This window comes from Salminus brasiliensis, chromosome 12 (genome assembly GCF_030463535.1).
Source record: "Salminus brasiliensis chromosome 12, fSalBra1.hap2, whole genome shotgun sequence".
NCBI lineage: Eukaryota > Metazoa > Chordata > Actinopteri > Characiformes > Bryconidae > Salminus > Salminus brasiliensis.
Window position 1 is genome coordinate 36,289,784 of NC_132889.1, and position 14,248 is coordinate 36,304,031.

The window sequence follows — 14,248 nt, forward strand, 5'->3', positions numbered from 1 at the left end:
CAGCAAGAGGAGAGCTTGGCGATCTTACTGAACCTCAGCGAGGAAAAAGACTCCAGGCCTGGTTAAGAAGGCCCATGGCTGTAAATTAGCCACGTGGGCCTGCGCTACGTCCCCCGAAGGCTGCAGCGTGAACCCAGTTGGTTTATTTTCCACCAGCATCCGTAACTGATTAAACAAAGCTAGAATCCATATATCTGTTTCATGGGGTTTCCACTGAGAGCTTTTATAGGCTGCACTCGGCCTTTTACTGGAGGCCTACGCTATCTGTTACATTTCTGCCAGTGGGGAGCCATTGCTGCAGTTTATGGACGACTCTAAAGTCCTAACTTCGAGATTTTGTCTTATTTAACAAAGATATTAAACATTAAAGTATTATTAGGAGGGCTTCCTACAGAACGTACAGAAATAAACGCCAGCCGCCACGTCAGCGGAGAGCCTTCCTGTGGCAGCAGTGAGGTTTACCCGACGTAAGGGGATGTTTACATCGTCATATATGCGTCCGTCTTACAAACAGTGGCGCTTGGTTGAGGTTGAAGTCATGTAGGAGGACGTAGAAGGACGCTCGGCCTGTGGATCTTTACCTGTCTCCTGTCATGCAGGCCAATCCAAATATCCGTCGGTATTCCCGGGACTCGGCTGTTCACCAAATCATAAACAAACACGTTCTCCTCCCAGCTGTGGCAAAACACAAGATCATTACAATGAGTGGGTGGAGTTTTAAAGGGACAGTCCAGAAAAGAATAGTCCAGTTGACACAGTTCCTCCTGCAGTTGATCAGCAAAGAAGCTGGATCTGGGGCTACTGGCTAATCGAGTAACTAGCTAACGAGCTGTGGAGGCTTATACCCCACATGAGACCTCAGACTGTGTGTGTTGCGGGATTCGGTCACTGTATAATTCACTGTTCTCTATAAATGTGGACTAAACCTCTGTAGCTAAGCACAGTAACAGCAGCCTAGTGCTCCCCCTACTGTTGAGGGGTGTAATGCACTTGCTGTACACATGCGGTGAAAGTTTGGTACCTGTGGATGGAGGTGAGTTTGGCTGATCTGTGGCCGTTGGAGAACTCAGCGCAGTAAAGGTCAGCTTCAGCCCATGTGCGATTTAAGGGGAAGAATCGGTAGCAGTGGCCCTCAAACTCGGTCCAGAAGAGCGGACAGACTGCAGGCTGGCTTGGGTCAGGCAGTTGCAGGGGAAGAGCTGGGGGGGTTAGTGGCAGATTCATACTGGATTAAAATCACCCAACAATTATTACTGTCCAACTGTAAAATAAACTACACCCTGTAAATTCATACTGGATTAAAATCACCCCACGATTAGTACTGTCCAACTGTAAAATAAACTACACCCTGCAAATTCATACTGGATTAAAATCACCCCACGATTAGTACTGTCCAACTGTAAAAAACTACTCCCTGCAAATTCATACTGGATTAAAATCTCCCCACGATTAGTACTGTCCAACTGTAAAAAACTACACCCTGCAAATTCATACTGGATTAAAATCTCCCCACGATTAGTACTGTCCAACTGTAAAAAACTACACCCTGCAAATTCATACTGGATTAAAATTACCCCACGATTATTACTGTCCAACTGTAAAAAACTACACTCTGCAAATTCATACTGGATTAAAATTACCCCACAATTATTACTGTCAAACTGTAAAAAGCTACACCCTGCAGATTCATACTGGATTAAAATCACCCCACGATTAGTACTGTCCAACTGTAAAAAACTACACTCTGCAAATTCATACTGGATTAAAATTACCCCACGATTATTACTGTCAAACTGTAAAAAGCTACACCCTGCAAATTCATACTGGATTAAAATCACCCCACGATTATTACTGTCAAACTGTAAAAAGCTACACCCTGCAAATTCATACTGGATTAAAATCACCCCACGATTATTACTGTCCAACTGTAAAAAACTACACCCTGCAAATTCATACTGGATTAAAATCCCCCCACGATTATTACTGTCCAAATGTAAAAAACTACACTCTGCAAATTCATACTGGATTAAAAAGTACCCCACGATTATTACTGTCAAACTGTAAAAAGCTACACCCTGCAAATTCATACTGGATTAAAATCACCCCACGATTAGTACTGTCCAACTGTAAAAAACTACACCCTGCAAATTCATACTGGATTAAAATCACCCCACGATTATTACTGTCCAACTGTAAAAAACTACACCCTGCAAATTCATACTGGATTAAAATCACCCCACAATTATTACTGTCCAACTGTAAAAAACTACACCCTGCAAATTCATACTGGATTAAAATCACCCCACGATTAGTACTGTCCAACTGTAAAAAACTACTCCCTGCAAATTCATACTGGATTAAAATTACCCCACGATTATTACTGTCAAACTGTAAAAAGCTACACCCTGCAAATTCATACTGGATTAAAATCACCCCACGATTATTACTGTCCAACTGTAAAATAAACTACACCCTGCAAATTCATACTGGATTAAAATCACCCCACGATTAGTACTGTCCAACTGTAAAAAACTACTCCCTGCAAATTCATACTGGATTAAAATCTCCCCACGATTAGTACTGTCCAACTGTAAAAAACTACACCCTGCAAATTCATACTGGATTAAAATCACCCCACGATTAGTACTGTCCAACTGTAAAAAACTACACCCTACAAATTCATACTGGATTAAAATCACTCCACGATTATTACTGTCCAACTGTAAAAAACTACACTCTGCAAATTCATACTGGATTAAAATCACCCCACGATTAGTACTGTCCAACTGTAAAAAACTACACTCTGCAAATTCATTCTGGATTAAAATTACCCCACGATTATTACTGTCAAACTGTAAAAAGCTACACCCTGCAAATTCATACTGGATTAAAATCACCCCACGATTATTACTGTCAAACTGTAAAAAGCTACACCCTGCAAATTCATACTGGATTAAAATCACCCCACGATTATTACTGTCCAACTGTAAAAAACTACACCCTGCAAATTCATACTGGATTAAAATCCCCCCACGATTATTACTGTCCAAATGTAAAAAACTACACTCTGCAAATTCATACTGGATTAAAAAGTACCCCACGATTATTACTGTCAAACTGTAAAAAGGTACACCCTGCAAATTCATACTGGATTAAAAAGTACCCCACGATTATTACTGTCAAACTGTAAAAAGCTACACCCTGCAAATTCATACTGGATTAAAATCACCCCACGATTATTACTGTCCAACTGTAAAAAACTACACCCTGCAAATTCATACTGGATTAAAATCCCCCCACGATTAGTACTGTCCAACTGTAAAAAACTACACCCTGCAAATTCATACTGGATTAAAATCACCCCACGATTATTACTGGAAGTGTGTGTTTCTGGATGAATAAAATATATCATGTCAATGAAATGACTTTTAATAATTATTGCATTGATCACATGCTTTATATTTATGAGAAATGATTGAGAGATATGTATAATAACGAATCACATTGATTGATACCCTTATTTTCAGCGTTTGAGTTCAAAAAGCACGCTGCAGTCCTCTACCTCCAGCTGTAAAAGCTGCAGGACTGCATGGCTTTCCTCTAATTCACCTGATGCGACTGACTGATAAGACAGTGGACGAGCTCCGCGTGTGATGTTTGGTCTTTCCCAGCAGGGCGAACTACACTGAAGCTCCAGATTTCCACTCAGACCCAGTTTCCTCTAAGCACTGAGTTCCTTTCATTGTATTTCTGTTGTGAACACATGGTCACATGGTTTTGGGGGGATTTGATTTTCGCTAACTGAACCCATTGTACTCGTGGCTTTTGGCTGGAGCTAATCTGCAGCAGTTCTGGTGGTCTTTCTTCAAGCACTCTTATTTCTGTCCTCACTGGAACTCAAACTCAAGCCCGTGGAAATCAGCAGCTTTTAGGAAGTGTACTGAATGAATATTACTGAATACTGAATATTGGTGCTACACAGGGTCTTTGAGCGATACCATACAAGAACCACATTTTTAATTCCATAAAGAACCGTTAGTGTAAAAGAGATGCCCACAGCGTTCACAGGAATGTTCTTGATGGGACCAAAAGTGGTTCCACTATGGCATCGCTCATAGAACCCTTTGTAGCAACTTTTATTTTGGAGAGTAATGCATTATGCATATATAGTTGGGGAGTTGGGGATTAGGTGGGGTGGTCCTGACCATGCTGAATGTTCTAGTCTAGTGCTGAATGCAATCAAATCCCACAGCAATGCTGCTCCAAAAATCTAGTAGAAAGTCTTCCTCCCTGGACAGTAGAGACAGTTACTCCAACAGAAGCAGGATCAACTCCTGTGTACACCCCTGTGCCATACTGCGGACCCTATTCTGCTTATTTGATCTATTTTAAAGAGGTTACGTTAACGAAAAGTGACAAATATGACTAATTCCTGCAGTTTTCCTCTGTTACATTTACCCCAGGAAATATTCCAGAGCATATTAATATAGATCTGATATACATGAACAGTAAAGAACAGCCGACTATGTCGCTTCTTATAGCAGAGAGCAAGAGTTTGATTATCAGCGTGGGTGTGAGAAGCCTGAGAAGGTCTATCTTGGGCATATAGACTGATAAAGTGTGTGTATGTGTGTGTGTGTGTGTGTGTGTGTGTGTATGTTAGTGGTGGGCTGCACTCACCTTGAGTGATTTTGATGTTGGTTGAAGGAAGAGCCCACGCTGGGAGGCAGCTGAACAACAAGGCCAAGCACAGATCCCAACAGAGCATTTTAAGAGCGGGGGAGCGAGAGAGACAGAGAGAGACAGAGAGAGAGAGAGAGAGAGAGAGAGCGTGCGGAGGCTGGGTGTGTAAGTGTGCGTCCGTGTCTTTCTCCGGGAGTGTGTGCTGCAGGAGTGTGTGGAGTGTTGGACAGATTGAGGGTGGGTGAGTCTCCTAAAACCCCGTCCCTCTGCCAGACTCTTCCCACCCGCACACGTCCAGAGCTGATCTGACCGGAAAGAGAGAGAGAGAGAGAGAGAGAGAGAGAGAGAGAGCAAGAAGGAGAGGTTAGAGACGCATAACATATATATATATATATGTCCAAATGTTTGTGGACACCCTTTCTAATTAATGCATTTAGCTACTTCGCTGACACAGATGTGCAAATGCACACACACACACAGCTTGTCTAGTCCCTGTAGAGAAGTACTGCCAATAGAATAGGACCAGAGCAGATCAACATGATGAACCTATTGGCATCATGGCACCTAATGCCAGGCGTGGGCTAGTAGAGGGGTGTAAAGCCCCCCAGCAACACTGAGCTGTGGAGCAGTAGAACTAACTGGGTTCTCTGGAATGATGGATGGTGGTGCTCCATCCAGTACTTTTGAGTAGGATGAGTTGGGGAGTTAGGGATTAGCGCTCTAGTCGCTGAATGCAATCAAATCCCACAGCAATGCTCCTCCAAAAATCTAGTAGAAAGTCTTCCTTCCTGGACAGTAGAGCGTAGTTCCAACAGAAGTAGGATCAACTCAGACGAAATAATGAATAAGCAGGTGTCCCAATACTTTTGTCCATGTTTAAATACATACAGTATGTATATAACTGTGCAAACTCTGTAAGACTCTGTATGACATTAGAATAACCCAAATAAACGTGACGTCAGTGGTTGGAGTGTGGTCATTGATTGAAATGTTGGTCTGGGTTTGGGTGTCTGAACTCCACCAGCAGCTGGGTTTAGGATGGGAACTGGGAATACTGCTCGCCCTACAGAAGTGTCCTTTAAAAATTGGACATGGATGTTTTTGGACAGTAATGATATGCAGTTTATCTTAGTCATGATAATTATTCGAGAGTGGACACAGCAGGACTGCCAGCGTAATACAGTTCAATCATAAAAACTTTAATTGGCGCGAAAGCGTGCATAGATCAAAGCCCTGAAAGCACCTTTATGTCTTTTAGGAAGCTTTAAAATGTGGCCTCTGTTCCTCATTTAGGCTGAGGAATTCACCCTCCCTGGTCCTGTCCGAGCAAAAAAAACCCTCGGGGTCCCCTACAGTGGAGAACCGTGTTTATCCTGACGAGAGTTCGGTACCATGAACCTCAAACACTGCTGTTCCTCTGTCAAAAGAACATCCAGCCGAACCATAGACAGAGCTGGAAAACCGGCCAATTCCAAATCCTCAAAACTGTTACATCACAGTCTTGACTCGTAATATTTACACCCCTAAAACTGACATTAACCCCACCCACTGTGGCGAAACATGAAAAAACATGGCAGCAACATCAGGAGAATATGGCGTTGTTGAGACTGGAGAACAGCTCATCACCTCCAGACTAGGCTAATTCTGGGAATACCGGTTGCTATGGAAACCAGGACTTGGGACTGTGGCTTTTTTCGTGAGTTCACAGAAGGAAGGCTCAAAACCTCGGTACACGACAAAGCTAAAGCTAGCGGGGATGTTGTTCTAGGGGATCTGTTCTAGGCTAAAAGCTAACACTAGCCCAATGTTAGCTTTTATCATCTCTTCTCTCCATCTGGACTAGACTGGACTCCCTCAGCTGAACCGAACTAAGACTCAACAAAGACAAACCCTGGGAAGCGAATGAGAGCAAGGCTTGCTGACAGCACATCGCACTAAGAGGACACAGCGAGAGGACAGCTGGACTATCCAGTAAGACTCCAGAAAGACAAACCTGGGGAAATGAGTGGGGGACAGGCTAAAAGCTAACTGGCTACAATCTCTTTAGCTTGCTAACAGCACATCACACTGAGAGGACACAGTGAGAGGACAGCAGCACTATCCAGTAAGACTCGAGAAAGACAAACCTGGGGAAATGAGTGGGGGACAGGCTAAAAGCTAACTGGCTACAATCTCTTTAGCTTGCTAACAGTGCTGAGAGGACACAGCGAGAGGACAGCTGGACTATCCAGTAAGACTCCAGAAAGACAAACCTGGGGAAGTGAGTGGGGGACAGGCTAAAAGCTAACTGGCTACAATCTCTTCAGCTTGCTAACAGCACATCGTGCTGAGAGGACACCGTGAGAGGACAGCAGCACTATCCAGTAAGACTCGAAAAAGACAAACCTGGGGAAGTGAGTGAGAGCAAGGCTAAAAGCGAACCGGCTACAATCTCTTCAGCTTGCTAACAGCGCTGAGAGGACACAGCGAGAGGACAGCAGCACTATACGTTAAGCATTTCTGTTACAGTGTTAAAACTCTGCAATAACGTAGGTTCTGCGAGCCGTCCCCGGTTCCATACACAGGCCAATGATAGTAGAGCTTATTGGATTTTAAATAGGCTTGTTAATCGACATCTGAACCCCCCCCCCCCCCCCCAACTAAAGTCACACTCTTACTGTTTTATGTCCCCCTGGGACAACATGTCCATACTGAATTGTCCACACTCTGACAGGAAGTGTTTTCGGTGTGTCAGGGAATTAGGAAGATGCTGACGGCTCTTACCTGTACCTCCCCTCTCGCCTCTTTCGGCGCTTCAGCGCTTCGCCATGCTGTCTTGTTAGCGATAGCTTGTCAGTTTTATCTCCAGGCCTGCAGTATCCCGGGCTATTAGAGGCCCTGGCCCCCCTCTTATCTCTCGGAGGGCCACTGTGTGACACAGCGAGGGACCGGCCGTGGAGATATGAGTCATTCCAAAGCCACTCACTGATGGAAAGCACACGTCTACTATTTTCAGCCGGCTCCACTGCTGCTCGTCTCCAAATAAACTGCAGAATAATTACATCCCAGAAGTGCGTATCACCAGACAATGGCCGATCTCTCCGACATAATGAAGGCCAGAGAGAGAGAGAGAGAGAGAGAGAGAGGGAGAGAGAGACAGTTGGCACACACTGAAAGAATCTGAGACTGGATTCCAGGCTTTCTCTCAAATACTTAACACATCATTTCCCCAGAAATTGGATTTGCCACTGTTCGTGCAGTTGGCGTGACACCATTAGTGCCCATTAGATCATTAATATCTGCCTGACATAGGATGCTGCTAGGGTGCTATGGATCTCTAATGGTTGCTATGGTGTGCCAGGTGGTTGCTAGGGTGTTGTTAAGAAGTTGCTGTTACTGTTATCCTAGACGGTCGGTCGGCTGCAGAGTGGCCGAGCGTTCTATCAGTATTCTTGGAAATCACATGAGGGTTTTTAGCTTTGCCTATCTTACCAGCATATGAGCAGTTCTCAGTTCTCTGGGGGTTTTCTTCTTCTTTCAGATCCCATCTTGACCTCCATAGTTTCTCTGAACTGCCATTTCCAACAGTCTGCTCTGTAGAAACCACAAGGCCTTCCAGTGCATAGATTACTTTCAGATCTTTCAGATCCCTCGACGGTTGCTTAAGGGAGCCCATGTTTGACGAGTGTTAGCATGAGGTTTGGAGACTTAGAGAACTTAGAAAGCTCTAAAGTTATAGTTGTGGGTTCAGTCTTTCCTTCTGCCTCCCAAAAACACACTAGGTGTGTGTGGTACCCTGCGATGGACTGGCACCCTGGCACTGGCTCCCAATGATTCCACATAGGCTACAGACCCTTTGAAACCCTGACCAGGAAGAAGCAGATAAGAACATGAATGAATGGATGGATGGATATTCCTCAGGTCTGATTTGCTAAAAAAAAAAAAAAAAGACCTGAGCTTTTGCAATGCTACTGAGCATGTTTTTAATCATTCTCAAATAATTAAAACAATCATAATTTGCACAGATCACAGGCAAACAAGAAAAATACTGCCAACGCCTTGTAGGTGTTATGCCTGCCTTTGTTTTGTTTTGCCTCTGTTTGTGTCCTGTCTGCCCCAGCCACGCCTGTCCATTAGTGTTTCCACCAGTGTCTCCTTGGTAGCCACGCCCCCTTGTTAGTCCCAGGTGTTCCTTGTGAGTCCCTTGTTAGTCTTTGTATAAGTATCCCTTTGTTTCAGCCTTCCTTTGTCTGGTCTTGTGCATGTGTGTATGTTCATGTCGGTTTCACGGTTTGTTGATTTGGCCTGTTTATGGGATTCTTGTTTTGTTTTGTTTGATTTTTCTTGTATTAAAAGATCCAGCGAGTACGTCCACCACTGTCTCGCGACAAACTGTGACAGTAGGAAGGTTTTTATAAGGTCTGGAGGATGGTCGACTAGTCTACTGTGCAGCATTGCTTGCACAAACATCACAGTCATCATGGAAGAGTTGCTACACCTGGAGAAGCCAGATGAGTTCTGGAGGCAAGTGCTGAGTGAGGCCTGATGGACTTTTTCATGAACTTTTGCTGACAATTGCTGGTGAGGTCAGAGGTTTCCACCACCATCTCACTCTTTCAGCTCCTAAATCAGCAGCGGACTCTGCTGTGACTCTGCTACTGCTCTCAGAATGGCCTTCCAAAAGTTCGGGTGAAATTTATTGTCTGTCCGGAGCTTTAAATCTGTCCACACTGCGTCATCTTCAAACCCTTCCAGCGCATCTCCGGTCGTGTCCAAGACCCGTGCGAGAAAAATGAACTCGGACATGTGAGTTCGCTAAAAATACCTTCCTGGAGCCCGCTATCGATTTCCAGTCCGCTCAAAGAGCCGCACATAAATTGACGAGCGTCACTCATTCCGCTGATGGAGGCCAGTCTAAACGTTTGATTCCTCATGAGCCAAAGACAATTGTTTAACTGCCCCTTCGTAGAGCTACTGTACTCAATCCTGTGGTCAATCGGTCCGGTGGTTCTTCTCAATACTTCACTGACCCGGTTTATACCGACCTCCCAGGTGTCCTGTAGTCAGCGATGAGTATAAATTGCTGCCGTTATGAGCAGCGACATCGAGCCAGGACAGGAGACAGCTGTAGCACCGGCCTCTTCCTGTAGCAGGACAGTAATTGAACAGCTGCCCGTGCTGTTAATGAGGTGGGAACTGCTACGAACCTCCAGCCACCAATTCCAGCACAATTAGAGTTTCATTAAGGGGCTCGAGCTGGACCTGCAGCAGAGCTGAGCTGCTTCCTGCCAACTGATGCACAGCCAGTAGGAATGGCTGGAACGTCATTTTCCTGTAAGGATCACTGATACACACCAAACTATGAATGCAACAGACACTAGAGGTCAACTAACCAGAGCCAAATTAGGCTTAAGGCTGGACTCAGAAGGCTTTTACATGGGGAATTGGTGCTGACTCTACAATTTGGGCCAAGACTAGACTTACAGACATGAGGAACTTTTTCAAAATAAGCAGTAAATTAATATGGTTAATATAAATTAATATGGGTTATTAAACTCAGAGAGCGCTCTGAACAAGGTCCAGAGTCACAAGGCGCTGTCACTATGATCAGAGGATCGCTGGTTCGAATCCCGGTCATGCTGCTGGTCCAGAGCCGGCCCAAGGCATGCTCGAATTATGCAGCCACTTAGGGCTCCAACGCCACCAGGGGGCACCCAAGAGCACCAAAATATCAAGATAAAAAATACGTATTAAATAATAACATTAAATAATATAATGAAATGATATTACACTACAGCTAAAAGTGATTTTTATATTAATTTATTTTTTCATAGTTGGCACACAAATACTACATTAATCAATTCCTGCTATTGGCTGCTGCCACTGTTGGGTAAATGCAGATATCTGTCGCTTGGGTGGTGGATGAAGGCCCGAGTTCTTCAGCCTATTGCAGAATATCTCATCTCTCCCTATGAAATAATGCAGCATCCAGTGCTGAGGCGGTGGTATGGAGGGCCCCAAACGAAAATCTGCTTAGGGCCCAATGAATATAAAATGTAATACCAATTAATTTCATAATTGAATGTTATTTTTTAAATATGTATTTTTTATCATGATATCTTGGTGCTCTTGGGTGCCCCCTGGTGGCGTTGGGGCTCTAATCGGCTGCCTAATTCCAGTATGCCTTGGGCCGGCTCTGCATAAACAGTAGAAGCTGCAAACACGGCTTGCATTTTGTCGCTTGTGTCCGAATATTAATCATCTTTCTGAAATTCATTTATAATTCTGTAGCAGTTTTCTTGGTGAGCCTCGCAAATGACCTTTGTCCAGAAGGCCGACGCCTTCAGGCCTCTTTCAGGACAGCTCGGAGCAATCCTTTAGTAAAGGATGCGTCTGTCTCGGCTGTCATCTTCACGGCTGTCCTTCTCTGACAACACTGTTTATTACATTGGGTGCTGTTGCTAAGCAACTTGATGTGGAAGTTAGATTGGAAACCAAGACAAGACATGGATGATCTCTGCAGCTCAGCAGCTCTCACCGGTATACAGCTCCTCTGTCACCAAAACACGGGAAGGACAGAGAGAGAGAGAGAGAGAGAGAGAGAGAGAGAGAGAGAGAGAGAGAGAGAGAGAGAAAGAGAGAAAATCAGAATCCGAGCTCACATCATGGAGTCAAAGCAGAGGAAATTCATCTGCTCTGAGATCACACTCATATCTCACGGCTCGACCGGCTCGTCTCCGCCGTCTATTTTAGCTCCTGTGCTGCCATCGTGTGGAGCTGTGTAGTTATTAGACTGTGGGAGTGGCGACCTTGGAGAATAAGGAGGGGCAGTCACAGCACAATAAGTCACCAGGAGTGTAAAGATACATGTATTTGATATTGTTTTCAATTCTGAGGGAAATATTTAATTAATTATTTGATATTTTACAAGTTAAATGGTCAATTATTGTTCATTTTCCTTTCCATTTTGCATTGACATAAGTATTCAGACACTCCACTCAGTGCTTTGAAGGCGATTACAGTCTCCAGTCTTACTGGGTATGATTCCAAAAGGTTTGCACACCTGAATTTGAGAATTTTCGGCAGATCCTCTGTCAGGTTGGATAGGGGCCGTCAGTGGACAGACACTTTCAGGTCTCTCCAGAGATGTTCAGTTGGGTTAAAGTTGGGTTGCCCCTCCAAAGCCCCTTCTGTGTTGTCTTGGCTGTGTGCTTATGGTCCATTGTCATGTTGGAAGGGCCCATGACCCTTCAGCCCAGTCTGAGGTCCAGAGCGCTCTGGATTTCCCTTCATCAAAAGGCAGACCAGTCTCCTTGTCCCAGCCGCTGAAAACACCCCCACAGCATAATGCTACCACCACCATGCTTCACAGTAAGGGTGGTATTAGGCAGAGGATGAGCAGTGCCTGGTTTCTTCCTCCAGATATGATGCTTAGGATTGGGTTCTTGGTCACCTCTCTTACCAAGGCTCTTCTACCTTGATTACTTAGTTTGATGGGGTCGGCCAGGCCTAGCAGGAGTCCTGCTCCATTCCAATCCGTTATCCAGTTATGGAGGCCACTGTGCTCTTAGGATCTTTCAGTGTGGCAAATCTGTGCCTCCACACAGTCCTGTCCCTGAGCTCCACCGGCAGTTATGTCCTCCTCATGGCCTGGTTTTTGCTCTGATATGCATGGTCAGCTGTGAGACCTTATATAGACAGGTGTGTGTCTTCCAGATCAGGTCCAATCAGCTGAATTTGCCACAGGTGGACTGAGAGAGGGTTTCTCCTGGACGCCCCCAGTCCAGTCCAGCCAGCACAGCGTGGAGGATCTGTTCAACTCCATCAGCAGCAGCAGCAGCAGCTCACCTGATTTGCCATCATTAAGCCCTGATTTACCACCAAACCAGGTTTTGATCTGAGGAGAACTCTAAATAATACTAGACTCCATGAGAGAGGAGAACTTTGGAGATGTTCTAATGATGAACACAGTGATGTTGAAGTCAGTCTGAACCTGCAAAACCTGGAGGAGCTTTGATTCGGTCGGTCTCAGGCCCTTTTCAGGGAATGTGGGGGTGGAGCTCAGCCTGGTGATTAGGGCCCAGACCATGCAGAGCTTTCCATGTAATGAGAAGCAGGTTACGCTGAAAACAGGTACCTAATGAAGACTCTGGAGGATGGGAGAGACACATCTGCCCAGAGCTGGCTCACGAACATTGATAAAATTTGCCAATCAGCTCCATCAGCTATACAGAGATGGAGCTTCAGGATCATGCTGATGCTCCACTGGCTGAACTGAACAGGGAGAACGGCATCTCCATAATTCCCACTCCGGGCCGGAACGCTGCTGCTGCTACTGCACTGTGGAGCTTTGGTGGTGGAGCTGCAGGAGGAGAACCTCTCTCCAGAACTGCTGCTGTGTAACGCTGCAGAACCCATAGAGTCATATTAGTGTAAAATCCTGTAGTATTACTCTACCTCCTCAGCCCACATGCTGCTTTACCTTCAGATCAAGCTTCTGGAGCTCTCAGCTTGTCCAGAAATGCATGTGTACAACTGTACACCATGAGGGGGCGCTCAAAGCATGAGTTATATTAGATTAAGGCAGTGGTGACTCAGTGGTTAGCACTCTGGGCTGTTGCTGACAGGGTTGTGGGTTCGATATCCGGGCTTGGCAATCTGCCACTTTGAGCAAGGCCCTCCTGGAGTTGGCTGCCCACCACTCTGGATGTGTGTGTGCTCACTGCCCCTAGTTCACTAGTGTGTGTGTGTATGTGTTCACTACCACACATATTTTGCTGTACATAGTACACACTCCTCACCTGTAGGGGAGCCCATGAGCAAAAATACCAAATCTTACATGATGCTGCATTAATTATTATCATTATTATTATTATTATTATTATTATTATTATTATTATTATTAACTGGTGTTCAGTGAACTCTTGGTACTGTAATATGTGGCTTGTATCCTTTCTAATGCTGTTCTCCTCATACACACACACACACACACACACACACACCTCGCTGTCTCCAGGCAACCACTCATTCAGGGAAGCAGACTAAAGCAGTGAGCACACATCTTTCTCTGTGAAATAGGAAGGTAATGAAATCACACTGCAAATAATTCACACTTCTGCATGAACCCAACATGCTGCTACATGCTCAGTACATACACACAGCCTACACGGCCCACCCGACTCCCCCCTCACTGAATCACCCACTGGTTTATTTTCAGGAGGATTTACTGTACGAAAGAATGCACCTCATCTTCAGTGAAGAAACCAAATGTCTTTCATCATCCAGGCAGGAGACGGATGGGTGTGTTATCGGAGTCCTGGGAAAAAGCTAAAAACTAATCTGCCAAAATGTGGCGCAGTCCCCGGCTTGACCAGCAAGTGTCGCTGTTTCCCACAGGTGAAATCAGTTATGTGAAGTCAGAGACGTTGGAAATGAGGAGAGAGGCCACTGGTGGAAATATGAACGGGAGTTCTCGTAACGCTCAGCATGGCGTCTGTTTATGGGTAAAGCCCCGCCTTTCAACAAAAAGAGCCAATCAGACTGCTGGATACGTGACGACGTGGAGATCCGTGCTAGCGCAGTAGCC

The 14,248-nt window shown here is 45.1% G+C and overlaps 1 protein-coding gene across 1 annotated transcript in view; it reads right to left on the minus strand.

The window, feature by feature from the left end:
* The window catches only part of clec19a (C-type lectin domain containing 19A), a 9,786-nt gene extending 4,815 nt beyond the window's left edge, over positions 1-4,971 (minus strand). Inside the window, exons 1-3 of the mRNA XM_072693715.1 lie at positions 4,681-4,971; positions 1,022-1,199; positions 582-675 (exon numbers count right to left, since the gene is read on the minus strand). Of these exons, the coding sequence (XP_072549816.1) occupies positions 582-675; positions 1,022-1,199; positions 4,681-4,768 (360 nt within the window). The 5' untranslated portion in view covers positions 4,769-4,971. The remainder of the gene's footprint in view (positions 1-581; positions 676-1,021; positions 1,200-4,680) is intronic.
* Positions 4,972-14,248: the final 9,277 nt, after the last annotated feature.